This window comes from Tachypleus tridentatus, chromosome 13, assembly GCF_004210375.1.
Source record: "Tachypleus tridentatus isolate NWPU-2018 chromosome 13, ASM421037v1, whole genome shotgun sequence".
Lineage (NCBI taxonomy): Eukaryota > Metazoa > Arthropoda > Merostomata > Xiphosura > Limulidae > Tachypleus > Tachypleus tridentatus.
The window spans coordinates 116,711,966-116,729,802 of record NC_134837.1 but is presented as its reverse complement, the minus strand read 5'-3'; the positions used below and the strand labels follow the sequence as shown (position 1 = coordinate 116,729,802).

Here is a 17,837-nt window from a genome sequence, read left to right as displayed (position 1 = left end):
AATAAATAGCCAACTGTATCTAACTACAAACACTGGAACAACAACACTCGATTTCAAAAAAAAAAAAAAGCAATGTCTTTCAAGTGTAATCCTAGCACACCACGAAACACCACATGTAAAGTAGCAAGTGTCCGACAAAATTCCAATATACACGTAATATGAAACATGTTATTGTGTTCAATATGGACGGCACTGTGTGATACTTTGTAGAACTGTAATTCATCTGTATCACAAGTGAAATTGGTTTACAGTTTCTTCAGCAAATATATCCATAACACATCAAATGTATTAATCAAGACCAGAGACTACCTGCACAAGGTGAATGATATTTCTAAGACAATGTTAGTGGTGTAATCCTCCACTCACGTTTAGCTTATTATCAGTTGTTGAATAAAGTCGTGGAAACTCTAGCATTGTCTAGGTTGACCCTTGCGTCCATGCATTATCACAGAAAAATAAACGTAAAGTCAGTTCATGGGCTATCAAAATCAGCCACTACGGTCTACTTTCGCTCAAACTGATGACCAGATCCAACTTATGTTCCACTAGTTTAAACTAGCTGAAGCAGCTGTAGTTATAGCTTGTTGTCGGCCCTCTTGCATTTGCTGCAGAATTAGTCTGAACTGTATTTAATTGCACCTGCTAGCCTATTTCGTAACAGGATATGGATATGTCTGGGTATGTCACAGTTGAATCATGAAATCTTTTCCCCATGATTGTAACCTCTTTAGGTGCCTAATTTTTGCTATAGAACAGAATATTGCAGATTTTATAATACACCTTCAATGCCTGCAGCAGTGGGGTTGGTGATAAATGCTTTGGTTGAGACGATCATAGGAAGGGAGGTTCTCGTGTTATGCAATATTTGGTTAGGCTAGAGGTTTAGTGTAACATAACAGCCTCACAAAGACATCACTAAGTACGTGTAGAACAGCAACACACAACTTTAAAAATATATTATCCAAGTTTACTTACATAAAGATATATTATTTACCAGATTGGTTTGTCTGTTTAATTTTCGTGCAAAGCTAGTTGATGGCTATCTAGGCTAGCCGTCCCTAATATTGAAGTTATAGACTTAAGGGAAGGCAGCTAGTCAACGTTACCAACCGCCGACTTTTGAGTTATTATTTTACCACTGAATAGTGTGATTGACATCAAATAATAACGCCCTATGTCTGAAAGGGCGTGTGTGTTTGACGACAACTTTCCATCCCGTTACTCGCAGCTTGTGAGTCAAGCTCCCTAACCACCAGGCCATGCCAAGTTTACTTGTATGAAGGTTTAAATTAGCAGTTCTTTCAACTGCAACAGCTACATTGTGAAGATAAATATTACCTTGTAGTTCCTACAATCAACACTGTAGACGCTGTTGTCCTCACGTTTTCTGGAAGTAGCGTGACTTGTTCTAATCAACGAGGCAAATAACAAAATAAATAAAAAGTAGTAACATAAATTTTGTTATTAAAGGTAAAACTTCTCATAGTTTCTGTTTATTTGTTTGGAATGATGTAACAAAAAGAAAACCAGAAACATTTTCAAAAGCCGTAAAACAACTTTAGGGAAAGTTTATATGATTTAATGTGCAAGGTTCTTGAATCTTATTTCATTTGATTCAACTACAAACGTGCCGTATCATAAATTTTCCATTTACAAGTTTACATAACTAAACATGTTTTTCGTGATAATGGCTCTTCTTTCAGAGTTAAATATTTCTGTAATCATTGTGAAATAGAAGTCACTTTTAGCACACGGATTGCTTCATACTGGTTCATGATGTCTACGTTTTCATTTACCATAATTTTACAGTTATTATCCGTCGGATGGCGCTGTGGGAAACATATAGGTGGAGTATCGTAGCAATACGATGAAACTTTATGTGGTTTTCATCCTTGTCAGTATCAAGACTCATACTAATAAACTGCATATATAGTAGTTGACGAATTTTTTACACGTAGTTTTACATGCTAAAATAATACTGATGACATTGTTGAATTTTATAACATTGAAAAGTTCTACATATTTTAACATTAACGGATCTGACCTACAATGCAAGAGTGAAAAATATCTCATTTAATAAAAGAAATTTACATTAAATGAAACAACATTAAATATCACAAATCAGGTATGACTTTCCGGTACAAGGTCGTCTACCTCCAGAAAAAAACGTCTCGTCTGTTTGTTTGAATTTAGCGCAAATATATAAGAGGGCTATCTGCACTAGCCGTCCCTAACTTAGCAGTGTAAGAAGAGGGAAGCTGCTATTTTACTAACGGATTGACCATCACACTATAACGCCTACACGAATGAAAAGGTGAGCATGTTTGGTGTGATGAGGCTTCGAACCTGTGACTCTGAGATTACAAGGTGGTTAAACCCTGGCTATGCCGGGCCAAAACATTGTTGTCACCAACTTTGATAATAGCAATAATAAAAGTTTGTTTTCTGTTTGTTTGTTTGTTTTTGAATTTCGCACAAAGCTACTCAAGGGCTATCTGTGCTAGCCGTCCCTAATTTAGCAGTGTAAGATTAGTCATCACCACCCACTGCCAACTCTTGGGCTACTCTTGTACCAACGAATAGGGGGTATTGACCGTCACGTTATAACACCCCTACGGCTGAAAGGGCGAGCATGTTTGGCGCGACGGTGATGCAAACCCGCGACCCTCAGAGTACGAGTCGCACGCCTTAACACGCTTGGCCATGTCGGGCCAGTAATAAAAGTAAAAAAAACGTCTACCAAGCTACTATTTTTTAATATCACAAATAGTAGTTGCGCGCAGGTTCAAACAACATGCAGATAAGTGTACAGTACTATATATTGTATGTGAGATATTACTCACTGATTACTAAAAGGTACATTTTTACGAACTTTCTCTCGGTCCTCAGGATACACTAAGCACCACCTCTGAAGATCCAGTTTGATCGTCGCTGGCTGAATTGGCTAATTGCCCCCCATCTACACAAAACTAAAACCTGAACTTAAAATGTTGCCCTCCAGTGGCACAGCGGTATGTGTGCGGACTCCACCGCCAAAAACAGGGTTTCGATAACCGCAGTGGGAAGAGCACAAATAGTCTATTCTGTAGCTTTGTACATAATTCCAAACAAACAAACAAATACTGAATACAGCAAACTTTATGGAAACGTATGTATTATTACTGACTGAAAGGTTTTGAAATATCGTTTTAACAGTATGCAGCTTCAAAATATATGGATACACCAACGAAATTCAACACAAAAACTGAGATATATACGATTGTACACTTGTTCGAAAACTCACTTCAATGTTACTGTACAATAGTGTTAATATCTCATCAAAGATAGTGAATTATTGTTTAAGCCTTTGTTGGAGCATGGCAATAAAATTTGTAGGTTAATTTAGTAAGTTAAGAATCGTATTGATTAGTTAATGATTGACTTAAAGTAATGCAGCTAGGTGCTGCACAACGATGACGTAAGTTGATACCATTAGGTGTTGTAATTGACGACTTAAAATAATACAGCTATGTGATGTATAATAGTGAATGAAGTACTACAGTATAGCTGTGTCTTCTAACAGAAGACTTATAGCTGTATATTAATGCTAATGTTTAATAATAAATAATTTTATAACCAATATCATTGATCAAGAAATCTTATTTGAAGCAGTTTTTGAGAAATAATATTTTATTAGTACATATGATTTGCTATATATGTAGAGAATCACGTGCATATCAAACATTGTCGAACTGGCCCACAAGTTTCTGATCACAAAAATCATTCACATTGTAACACCACAACTACATCCCAAATTTTCAACATAACAACATTGCCACAGAGTATTTATCTCTGCCTAAAAATAACCTCCCTACCCCGTTTTACGCCTGTGTGACTTCTACTGATGCAGTTATGTTGCTCATTGGTAGTTTTCACCCATGTGTTAAGAAAATACTATGCTTGTTTGTTTGTTTAGGTATTTCGCGCAAGGATACAAAAGGATTCTATCTGCTTATAGCCCCTAATTTTGATTTAATGGACTATCGAACAGTGAGATTTAATTGTTATATTTACAGTGCATTCACGTTTCTCAAGTATAGAAAGTTTTTCTGTAGTAATGGACTATGAACCTTCTGACTTATAGTTATGGCACGCTAACCACTAGTCCAGGCTGAGTCCAGTAGTGATATAAAGATTAATGATGCTTTACACAATTACAATAATTGTAGTTAATAATATTAACAAATGTTAATTTTTTAACAAATTTTAAAATGTAAATTTACTATCAGTTATACCATTTTAGCGTCATTTCTAAAAGTAACTTCTATCATCAAATTGTAAAAAAAACAACAACGTTTTCAACTTATTAACACACTGTCTTCGTACTTTAAACATAATTCTCAGTTCTCTCTAAGCAACAACAAAAAGTAATATTCGAAGAGTATATACGTGTGACACGTCTAGATGCAGAAATTTATATTTGCACCCTAACTTAAGTTATGCCTTTCTTTTTGCGATATGGGCGATCCTAAAGCAGACGCACAATTGTTCCAATCAAGACTAACTTTTATTCTATTAGCAGGCGCATTATACCACAGTAACTCTTCTCTCCCAAATCAGCAGGAGATTTGTGGTGACGGCCGCTAGGAGAAGACACCGCGGGAGGTCGCTTTTCTTCCATGCAGCTGCCTGCCCTCATTAGCAGGACTAAGGAGGGGCGAGGCATGCGGACCGATGGAGAAGCTCATTCGCTGCTCTGCCCCCTAGCGGGCATCTGGCAGTACTGATCAAATTAACCATCAGCTTTCGCATAGCACGTGTTTGCGGATCCCCCTGATTCTAGTAACTATTAGCTACATGGGAAAGTGGTCAGTTATCATTGTTTCATCGTAAATATTATTAATAAGAGCATCAACCAGCTAGAACACCAGGCTTAACAAATTATTATAGAAATTTATTATATAGACAGACTTGATATTTATTAATAAATATTCACTTGCTCAAAATACTATTGCAAATATACTAACATCTATTGCTAATTCTAATAAATATTTACCTTCAACACTAGTTTTGTACATAAATTAGTCTATGGATAATATAATACAGTTTTACAATATCTGTTGAGAAGAAGTGTCTTCGATTTACTTTCAAACTTTTTAAGTAACGATTCTCACGTTCAGTCAAGTGTCGTTATGTCTGTTAAATTTATTTATAATTACATACACGATAAAGAAGTTTAACATGGTCAAAAGCGCAACATTTCTTCCCTGCTATTGTAGAGTCCCATCGCAGCACGTTTGTCGTTGCGCAGGCAAGATAGCGTGGCACCAACCAGAAAGAGGCGAACGGTTGGATAGCAGCCACTTTTACTCTTTACTTTATTGTTATTAACCATTGTGTATTTTATATATTCATAAACATACGTGTTATTTTTTATAATTTTTTTAACATCAGGTGTCCAAAGCTACACAATCGGCTACCTATACCGACATGGTTTTAAAGTTAAGATTTATCGTTGAGCTACTGGGACTAGCTAGGTAATGTACTATTACTTAAATTTCTAAGCCTATCATATATATATATATATATAAACGCTTGATGATTTTGGCAGTGGCCATAGTGCCTAATTTCCTACTTCTAATGACCTTCTCTTGCTTCTTTAAGTAATAACGCCCAATTCAATTTTATTTAAGTAGCATCTGTATCTTCCACATACTTTCTCGCTCGTTCAAATACTACAGTTCCACAATTTTACTGAAGTGACTCTGCATCACAGAAATTTAAGTTTCTGTCGTAACTAAAACTCTAAAGAAATGAGCACTTTTTAACATTCGAGGATTTCATACGGTGAAAATTCAAATATTTTTTTTTATTATTATTACTTATGCGAAACCAAAAGAAAGAGTGAATGTTATAAACTGATATTCTTGTAATGCAAGAGTATAAAAAGGAAAATCTGGATCTGCAATCCTAATAATTTATTGTTATCCTGAGATAATCTTGTTTTGAAATTATGTAACTTTAATGGTAAATTGAGCTAAATCGGTTTTATAATGATAGAAGTATAAGGATAATCTCAAGTAATTCAGTTTTTTAGAGAAATTAGTCTAAGGATAACCTAAGATAACCCGGTTTTACAGTAATGGAGTTCTAATGGTAGCCTAAAACAGTCCAACTTTGCAGTGATCTAATTCAAAGAAAAACATAAAATGACTTAGCTTTTACGATATGCAACTCAAAAGATAGCTTGTGAAATTCTAGTTTTTAGTTATGTTATCTAAGGATCACCCATGATAATCAAGTTTCCTGGTGAGATGAATTCAAAGAGAAGCATGATTTACTCCTTGTTGATAAACACTGGAATCACTGATGGAACCATGAACCACATCCACCTGGAATCACTGATGGAACCATGGACCACATCCACCTGGAATCACTGATGGAACCATGGACCACATCCACCTGGAATCACTGATGGAACCATGGACCACATCCACCTTGAATCACTGATGGAACCATGGACCACATCCACTTGGAATCACTGATGGAACGATGAACCACGTCCACCTGGAATCACTGATGGAACAATGGACCACATCCACCTGGAATCACTGATGGAACCATGGACCACATCCACCTGGAATCACTGATGGAACCATAGACCACATCCATATTTTACACGTTTTTTTTAAACTATTTATGCATCAACTTACTTGTGGATCCACTGTTTGTTAGTTACAGAGTTATTAATAACACATCAATTACATATGCAATTTAAACTAAAATATCGTCAATATTGGAATTTATCCTACTAATTACTGCTCTAACCGCCTAAATATTTTACACATGAAAATGAGTGATTTCGCTAACATATATGATCACGATTATATCAATAATGCTTCATACTCGTGCAAATTAACCATTCTATATAATCAATATAATTTTATATACCATGTTTTTTGTTATCATTTTTAAGTTCTTGGTTCAGTTATGGGAACGCACACAATTGTGGTCAACATGCACAAAGTTTTCTTGGAACTGTATAGTTTTATTGCAGAGGTGATTAAAGATAGCGCTATTTTCATATCACCTGAGTCATCTGTGTAGGCGGTGTTCACCCTCTTGGGCAGTTGCCACAGACGCTTAGGAAAATAACATAGTTGAGTTTCACCCACTTGACTGTAACTGAATGTGAAGTGATGTTGTTTACTGGTTGGTATTATGATTGTCTTTTCAAGAATTTGAATATAAGTTTGGAAATGTAAGTAGATTTCGTGCTTGGATGACAAAAAATAAATCTGTCTTTCCAAAATTATGTGTTTTGTTATGTCATGTCTATGCCAGACCAAAAGCTGATATTTTTAAAATTGCGTTATTGTTTGTTAGTTTTTCAAATATTTGTTTCATCAGATGCGGATAGTGTTGTCACGTTCTGTGCAGCGTTGTGGTTTTGTTTAGTTTTCACCTTCAACATTCAGTGTGTTGTCATTATTCTTTGTTCATCGTTAATAAAGATATCTGTAATTCGTTGATATATTTTGTGGCTTGTACACTTCTTCAGCTACCCACACATCTCAAGATCATCATTTCCACCGTTTTTTATTTTTTCAGAGGCTAAACAAATACCCCTGATTTACAAGTCTTACTTCAGATACCGAGCGACCATAGGATACCGAGCGTAGATAGTATATAATAATAGGTCTCGAAAATACATGGTCATAGTATTACTAGTCTGGAGAATTACATGGTCATAGAATTACAAGTCTAGAAACGTACTTGGTCATAGGATTACAAGTCTAGAAACGTACTTGGTCATAGGATTACAAGTCTAGAAACTTACATGATCATAGGATTAGAAGTCTAGAAACTTACATGATCATAGGATTAGAAGTCTAGAAAATCACATGATCATAGGATTACAAGTCTAGAAACTTACATGATCATAGGATTACAAGTCTAGGAAATTACATGGTCACAGCATTACAAATCTAGAGAACTACACGGTCAAATGGTAATAAATATAGAGAACTACATGGTCATATGATTTCTAATAATTATGATTGAAAGCAAAGAAGAATGTGTAATCATACGTCAACCGCACTACATCTGTCATATTCAATGTTGACGTGGCCTTTTGCCCAATTCCAGTAAAGGCCGAAGAATTATTTATCTCATCAGTAGCAAGTCTATAAAATTATATGGCCAGAGGACAAGTTTAGAAAACTACATAACTGTAGGATAAGAAGTCTAGCTCTATATGGTCATGGTTATATGATAACAAGTCCAATTGTGTATACGGTCACAATCATAAGTCTAGAGCGCTATATGGTTATACAATAACAAGTTTACAAAACTATAGTTATACGATAATAAATATACATTTCTATACTTTCACGGTTGTGAATTTTACCAAAAAATATAAAAACGCAACGTACGTATTGTTTAAGATGAAACCCTGATAATCTGTAAAGTGTTCCTTAATTGTGGGTGTTTGTTATGCTGTTTTAGCGCAAAGCTACACAACGGGTTAGTTGCACTCTGTTTACAGTAGGGAATCGAATCCAGAATTTTAGCGTTATACATTTGAAACGTGCCATTAATTCAGTGATGGACTGTTTCTTAGCTAACTTAGTAAAATACACGACTTTAATAGCATCAGAAATTCATAAAAAAATATGCATATATTAATTAGCTTTAGCCTTCTAAATAATTTGACAGGTACCAGTAATAATCTGATGAAATTCTAAAATTAGTGTTACTGCAATTTCTACAAGAAAATTATCAATGCTATTCTTTCTATGCTTCTTTGAGCCATATTAATGTAATTGATGTAGAAAACAATAACAAATCATGACATGTACCACCTGGCGGTCGATCATGTCTTCACTTTTAATTATCTCACAATTAATAATTGCCCGGCCAGTACCGCCAATTATACCTCATTCCGACGAAAAGTTGCTTTACACTCATGTCTGAAGAGATGCAACTCTGGTCACGGCAGGGGACCCAATTAACAGACTTTGTCGGGAATTAGGGCAAGAAGAGTTCTAATAAACGACAGGTTGATAAACAGGTCCACCGCCAAGACGTAACGGAACAGAGCAGACCGGACCTGCGATTTGTTCTGCATTCTGCACTAATTATTTGGTCTGAAAGGCGTGGAAAGTATGCGCTAGCTGACCCCAACCCAACTTTCCTCTTCTTCTTGTTGCTGACACCCTTGATCCTTCCCATCACTGTGGGAGAACGGAGCCCACTAAATTACATGAGTGAATTATGACAGCGCCCCCATCCGGCTTTATTAAGGGTTAGAATACAACAGACAACCAGGTGTTAAGAAGTCATTCCTCAGTGTATCCCCCTGTACTCCCCCAACTATATAACTCTACTTACCTGATTAGTACGTTCTAGATCGTTCAGGATAATTTCCATTTCATCCAACCTGCACGAGAAGACAAGAATAAATTTTAAAATTTAGTAGTTAACCATGAAATGTTCACAATACTATATAATACATCAGAGCTACTGAAAATAATTAAATTAGGCGCGGAGCAGAGCGTAATAGAGGTCAATGGCTGTTTTTCGACGAGAAAACTTTCAATCGTTTCAATTATCTGATCACGGAATTCGAATGACTCAGAACCTGCTATGAGAAACAAAGCAAGACAAAACTCATTAAAATAATCACTTCCTTTATGCTCTGCTTGACTTAATCTGGATATATATAAACATCTGCTGTACCAAAACGTCTGTCTAAAATTACTAAACATGTTTATCAAAAATTAGTATTTTAAATCGACGTTTTGAATTCAAAACAGAGGTACTAACGACCTATCAAAAGACATGCTGGAACTTCCTAAAGCTCATGAAAACGTGAGATATTTTTCATACAAAACAGCTGTGCCTCGACAGTAAACATCATAATTTCTATCCTTTCGGGTCTCAAAATGTGATGACTCAAAGTGTTACACCCAACCATTAATAAATTACATCAAGAAAGTTTGAGTGCATTAACAGCAGCAGAAACAGATTTGTTATTAAATGTTGGCCACGAGGTGTCGTGGTTAATGATAACAACTCATCAAGCTGGGTAGGCCATGACACTCATTGGTTTATTTGAAATACTGTACTTAAAATAGCCCTACAACATTAACCTGTGGAAGTAAAGCGTCAAAAAAGCGCCATAGAACTAGTAAAAGTATTTATTAGCATTTTTATTGTAACGATTTTATAACAGTTTCCAGCATGTAAAACGACTATGTTTTGCTGCTATATACTATATGTGCAACTAATATCTATAGTTTTTAGAGGATGCGGCTGAATAGAGAGCAGTTTTTAATTACTGTTGTGTCTACTCAAATTTAACATTTCCATAAGTTTCCAATCTCAATAGTTGCCTTTTTTGTTGTTACGTCCCTAAATACATCATTTCCAGAGGGTGTGCTTGGGTTAGCAGTATCTGTACCCGAATAATTGTAAATGATCATGAATTTAGTTACATGACTGATTTATATCGGTACTCTTACAATAAGTGAACTAAAACTTTTACATACCAGAGATTTATAGTCGCTATACTATTACTATATCATGTTTACCATCCATACCATAATATTAAAACATTTCATTTAAATTTGATTCGGCTTTCTTGTTGTTTTACGAACATTGAATATTTGCAATCAGATTGAAGGAGAGTCATATACTCTCGTTTCTAGGACGATTCGAGATTTTGAATTTATCTACATGATAGCCCTTTCCCTGTTTAACGGGCGGTGTGACTTGTAACAACCCTAATTGAAGTTATAAATTATAATTACTTTCAGTTTCTCAAAGCATGAATCCTTTTGCTGACACGCTGAAATATTGTTAATTTTGAAGAATCATGTTTTTTGCCTCCATACAAAACATTGCGATCTTAATTTCTAGAAACTGTAACCAAAGTGTTGTGGACGAATAAACATGACGTGAAAAATAAATAAATATTCTATTTTCTTTGATGTTAAGTACAATAACAACATTTGAAAGGTTTTAAAAGGGTGACCGTCTTGTTTTACACCACATGTATGTAGTTGCCGAGAAAGGTAAGTGACAAGCAGAATCTCATGACAACAAGCATGCATGTCCATTGTTCGCGTGAACGCCTTGGCTGCAAACCACTGGCAACAAGACTAACCAGAGCTTAACTGACGATATATATTTCAAGGAAAATAAAAATATAAAATCAGGTCACGGCTGTCGCAGCCTCACAGTATACGCATCACAGATTTTAACAGGTGCCAATCGAGTCTCTCCCCCCTCACAACCTTTTTATTTCTTTTATTTGCAAGTGAACCAAGGTTAGAAATTATTTAAATTGATTACATCACTGGAACCAATATACGTTTACTAGTTAATTGAAACAATACTAAAAAAAACAACAATTATTACTTAACCAGACTGCATTTAAGGCTGAATAACGTTTATAAGAAGTAACGTTTTAAGTAACTTAAGTGCGTTACTTTTAAAATAATATGATCAATAAACCTTGCCAAAATTACCTGTACAATTTAAAACCTGGTAGTAGCTAAATTAACTGAAAAGTTTTAAAAATAGCTATTTTGATTTTACGAAAAAACAATATTTTCAAAATTTAGACCATTTACATTTATTCCTAGTAAAGTTTATGAGAAAACAAATCATTGGTTCAAATAATTCTTGAGAATCATAATAAACGTTATTCAACTGTGACGTCCCCCGTTGGGAGAGCGGTAAGTCTTCGGATTTACAATGCTAAATTCAGGGGTTCGCTTCCCCTCAGTGGATACAGCAGATAGCCCGATGTGGCTTTGCTATAAGAAAACACACACACACACACACACACACACACACACACTCGATTGTGACACCCGGTGGTGAGGAACGTGACTACATAACTTGGATATATGTTCGACATACTTGTATGCAAAGGATACGTATTTAGGTTACTAATTTAAACTATTAAAAACAAACAGGTCAGAATGACAGAAATAAAGTTTTTTAGGTAATTCTCATACAATACATCTGTCACGCACACTTAACTGCCGTATATATACAATGTTTAAAGGAAGGTAACTTCAGCAACAAACCCCGTCATGAAAACGTGTCCTTCATCACTCACAACGTCTTCTAAACTGCTCACTAATTCGAATAGTTTTCTACTTAATTGGCTGGTCGTGGATCTCACAGTCGAAACAAATGGTATCTAGAATTTAGAAAACGATTTCATTCGGTTTAATTGACTGTTTTCTCCGCGAATCGAGTCACGCTACAGCCTGTTACAGAGCTACTGGCGTGTCTTCAGCCATTAAACTCAGAAATGAAGTAAACCTGTAGTATGAGAGCATTCTTGAACCCAGGCTAATGGTACTTCATCCAACGAGTTGCGGTATTTTTACTACGAAATAAGAAAGATTCAAAACAAACAGTGAGACACTGTAATGATAATTCTACTACCGCGCCACCTACTTCTTCACCCATGTTGTCTGCTACGTAGTGATAATGTTATCCTTACGTTCTCACTTAATCAGTAATGAATCTTTGAACTTAGCATTGGCATTGCATTAGTCCTATAAGCTGTGGTTAAAGTTGGGTGATGTTTGCCGTCACGCATACTGGTAAGGAGAAATAACGGAATGATACTGGCAAATTAATACATACGTATATACTGCTCTAGCCCTCACTTCTTCGGTTTCGTACAAAAATACTTTTGTTTTAGTGTCTCTGTAATTATATTGTGAATAATTTTTACTTTGTGTCACTTCCCTTATTCTCTGGAAACAAAATCTCGTCCCTCTCACTATCAAATATGTGCATAACGGCACCTTTCACAAACCACTTTAAATACCGAATATAAGGAAAGAATTGTGAGGATTCAAGTGTGTTTAGGAAACACTAAATTTTCTTAGTCTTACTAGCTATTTGTAATAAAGTCACATATATGGTCGGTTCCACATTTTGTAATCAATTTCATTGTACTGATTACTATACACAAAGTAAAACAAAACCCCAAATAAAAGATTTGTGTTAAAAAACTAACTTCAAATATCTCAATTTTCTGCAGTATCAAGACATTTACCTTGAATAGAAAATAATAACTGTCGTACGAGATAGATGGTCGCTTGAACTAATAATTTTGTTTGAATATTTTAACAAAATTGACAGACTGAAGCAAGCTTAATATGTACGTATATACGTATATGTAGAGAGAGAGAAAATTCATATAACTACATTCTGAAAACTATTTATGTCGGACGTTTCTGAACACCTAAGTTAAAGGAGTGCCAAGGTCAAAACATAGTATCGAGTTTTAGTAGGGAGGTTTCATAATCTGTCTTACATTAATAAAAACGACCAATAAGATGTAGAAAACAAACGCATTAGATTATTTATACACTATCGTGAAGAAAAACGATAAGAAATATCTTGTTAATTATTTGTAGTACAACGGTTGTGACCTGTGGTCCGCAGATCACTATGGGTTCGTGAGCATTCTAGAAGAGTCTGAGCGGTAAAGAGAAAATTTCCATCTGATAGTTAAACAAACATTAAATGATAATAAGATTTTCTTTGAATCGTGAAGGATTCAATAAGTTAAAATGAAAAAAATTGAAACCACACATGTAGCAGAACAAAACATTCAAAATTCTGACGTGGGAAAATATGACTTTGCCTAGATTACTTTAAATCCATAAAATTTTTAATCCTTTTCTAAAATATATACCCTACCTCTTTTAGTTTCAAACCTTGATTTAAACAAGGAAATTTACATCTTCTAGACTTTCAAATTGTGTCTTATAGAAAGTACAGTACATCTTCTAGACTTCTTAAATTTTGTCTTATAGGAGATACAATACATATTCTAGACTTTCAAATTATGTCCTAAAAAGTATATTACATCTTCAAAACTAAAAAAAAAACTGTGTTTTATAGAAGGCACAGTACATCTTCAAGACTTTTAAACCTTGTCTTAAAGAAGGTATTGAACAATTTTCAGATCTTCAAAGTATGTATAACAGAAACTAGCATACATTTTATACACTTCCAAAATTTGTCTTACAAAAAAGTATTGTACACTTTCTAGACTTGCAAACAATATATTACATATAGTATTGTCATTTTCTATATTTTCACGTCTTGTTTAAACAGAGGGCATTATATCTCTTCTACACTTCTAAACCTTGCCTTATATAAGATACTGTATATCTTTTATACATCTAAACATTGTTTTACAGAACAGATTGTACACTTCTGGACTCCCAGGATTATTGTACACATCTTGTTTAATAGAAGGTATTATACCTTTCCTACACTTTAAAACCTTGTTTAAGAGAAGGTATTGTACACATTGTACAATATTGTACTAAAGACTGTAGCTGAGTTAATTTGTTTGAATGGATTTTATAGTAATTAATTCTTAATATAACAAGAAATAATTCCTTCCAGTCCTATAAACTGGAAAACTGGATTCACTAAAGCTTTAATAAATTCACCTAAAGTGTTGTAGGTACATAACTATTCAAATGAGCACACAATCTTAAAAGTCAGTTTATAATATATACCAAATTTATATCCACTTCACTAGGTTTTGCACAAAAATACTTTTGTTTTAGTATCTCTGTAATTATATTGTGAATTATTTTTACTTTGTGTCACTACCCTTATTCTCTGTAAACAAAAACCCATCCCTCGCACTATCAAGTATGTGCATAATGGCACCTTTTAGAAACCATTTTAAATACCGAGTATGAGGAAAGAATTATGAGGATTCAAGTGTGTTTAGGAAATATTGCTTTTTTATATCCAACTGTAAAGCTTTATATTTAGGATGTTTACTGTTCAGATATTCTAAAAATTCAACTACTTATGTGGACTGTTCAACTTGCAAATTGGTAATCTCTGATTACGTGAACCTGAAAGCTGTAAACATGCAGTCATAGAGTAATCTTGTTGCCACGATACTTGCATGTATACTTAGGCCTACTGACTAATACTTACGAACTATCGCTTAGATCGAAAAGCTTAGAAGCACGCCTGTATTAAAGATGTATGTTTCGGCTACTGAAAAAGCCTACATCTAAGCCTAATTGTGCAATTCTATTGGTAAGAACACGAGAATCACAAGAACAAACACACAATTTGTAGGCCTGTGATGCAATAAAATAATTCAACAGACCAAACAGTAGGGGGGATGATTGTATGCATCATACCCCCACCTAAAATGAAGGGGGATGTATACCCCCCAGGATCTACGCCCTTGAGTACAATACAGTATTTCCTTTTATAACAATATCTATGTAATGACTGAGTCACAAGTTCTAAGAATGTTTGTAAATATCAAAGTGTCTGAATTACTTGTTCTTTTTTTTATTACATGATAACTCAATAACTCAAAAAAATTATGTCAACCAATTTTACTGAAGTGAAATGGTTTCAAACGGAGTATCTGTTTTTATAAGTATTATTAACTTGTAGTAATTTTTAAACTCATAATTCTAATACAAACAATGTTATCAGCATCACTTAAAGTTAACATTCTTACAGAAATTCGGTGTTTCTTTACAAAACCTAAGTACAGGGTAAAACAGAAATTACTAGCCAATAATATATAAACAATAAATATTATAGCTGGATAATCATTGTATTTAGAACTTGGTTATAAATAGAACCTTTCTGTGTCTACTGAAGCACTGCATTGCAAAACAAACAGACAATTAAAGAATGTTTTTTTTCAAAAAAATGAAGTAAATATAGGGATGGCTAATATCAATACTTCTAAAACAATACAAACAAGATGGTAGGGATGACGTTTGCATCATCACCACATAAAAGCAGAGGCAAGAATTAACATATAACAATATAAATATAACTATTCAATCACAATTGAGTTTAATTTATTGTATTGTTGTCTGTTAACATTCTACTACATTACGTGCCTGTACTATTTATTATATAGGGATGATGCAACTGCTATCCCTATTATCTTGCTTGCATCGTTTTTGTACGATTGACGTAGATATGGTCTCATATCTGGATCTGGACCAAGCATTGTTCCAGTATGAGAACCAATTGTCTAATTTCCTATATGGGTGAAAACGTGATGGTTGTCTGTTTGTGAAAAAGGACTAAATGTTGCTCTCATAACTTAAAATTTTGTAATGGTCAATCGATGAGGATGAACAGATGTTACTAATCCGAGAGTGTCTGGCAGCTGCCACAGTGAGGTCAGTCAGCAAAATTTGACATTAACACTTCTTGTCAAAGTTGCAGTTTCCAATACTATAATTTTCTGATATACATTTCATTTAATAGCACTGTTTACAACCATCCGACTTCGTAATCTTTTTTTTTACACAATATATCCTAAAACCTACTGACACTGGAAATTCACTTGAACACAGTAGTCAAGTGTGTATCGAAATAAAACTAAAAAAAGGTCATTTCAGTGTTTCACATATAACGTTTTATCTGTTCACACATAAAACATTTAATATTATCTGTTCATACCTAACTGTTTCGTATTATTTGTTCATACATAATATGTTTCAACGTGTTCATTTATACACACAACACGTTTCAAGTTATCCTTTCACACATGTGATATTTCAAGTTATCCTTTCACACATATGATATTTCAAGTTATCCTTTCACACGTGATATTTCAAGTTATCATTTCACACACATGATATTTCAAGTTATCATTCTTTAAGGGATCATTGGAATCAGTTTTCAGTTTACTGAAACCTAGGTAGCTGATCTTTTTCCTAAGTTTAACAATATATATGTTAACTGTGGGAAACCTACAATTCGTAGCACCTCCTACAAACAAATATTTATTCTCTCAACATCTTTATTTACCTTCAGTGAAATAAGAACAAAAATAATCAAAACAAAATATAGCTGTCAATAAAGAACACCAGAAAGTTTTTTGTCAGATGATATGTCGGCAGTAGTTGAAAATATATCGATTTCTACAGCTACAACATAATGAAGTTGAAACACAATACAAAAATAAATTTTTCCATAGATTTTTTTTTCTGCATGCTTCAGTGAACGGCCCTAAGCAAAGCATGATGTTGGTGTATTAATAAAAATATACCACGTCGACACTACAGGTGTACGGTGTTGTTCGCTTAAAGATAATTGGCTCATCAATTCAGATATATGTGTTCATAAAAAACAATCGAGCAAACAAGTAATCGGCTGAACTTACTTGGTGTGAGTCTCTTCATTGTATGTAGATTTCAAGTCAAACAAGTCGGACTGGGCCGTCTTTAAGGCTGTAAGAAAATTGAATGTGAGAGAAAGGATAAGCGGGTAATATACAAATCATATAATACAGGAAAGCAAAATCATGGTAAAATCAAACAAGTAGCTTCGTTTAATATTTATTCCACTGACGAATCAACTTAATTGAGGACGTTTAGAAGAAATACATTACACAACTGTTTCTATGAAATAAGATAGCACGGATACATACAAATAAGCAACTGGTCAGACAAGTTCTGGTTACATGGCTAAACCTGGAGTAAACCTAATCATTACAAAACACGTTTTCTCTGTAATTTGTGTTCTAGCATAAATGAAATCGATTTTAAATGAGTCAAAAAATGTTGGTCCAATGACAATGATAGGGAAAGCCAAGCCACGTTTTAAAGATATTTGTTTTTCCTTTGTTGTTTCTTAAACCTGTGAGAAGAAAAATGGGGTACCTTCGTTGTTTACGTGTTTTGTTCACCAGAGGACATTTTTGTCTGAAGTTTGCATATGTCAAAAATACATTTTTGTGGAAAGACAAGTCACGAAAAATATAACTACACAGCAATGTTTCTATACTTGATTTCTAC

General features: G+C 34.3%; 1 protein-coding gene across 25 annotated transcripts in view; it reads right to left on the bottom strand.

Annotated features, from left to right (window-relative positions):
* Positions 1 to 17,837, bottom strand: part of LOC143240755 (homeobox protein cut-like) — a 181,597-nt gene that overhangs the window by 59,224 nt on the left and 104,536 nt on the right. For 19 of the 25 annotated variants that reach the window (XM_076483718.1, XM_076483737.1, XM_076483721.1 and 16 more), the window contains 2 exons: positions 17,204 to 17,270; positions 9,373 to 9,421 (listed from right to left, as the gene is read on the bottom strand). In XM_076483718.1, coding sequence (XP_076339833.1) covers positions 9,373 to 9,411 — 39 coding nt within the window. In that variant the 5' untranslated portion in view covers positions 9,412 to 9,421; positions 17,204 to 17,270. Of the gene's footprint in view, positions 1 to 1,338; positions 1,409 to 9,372; positions 9,422 to 12,026; positions 12,358 to 17,203; positions 17,271 to 17,837 lie in introns of those variants that run through there. The other 6 variants (XM_076483715.1, XM_076483716.1, XM_076483740.1 and 3 more) reach the window with 4 other exon arrangements.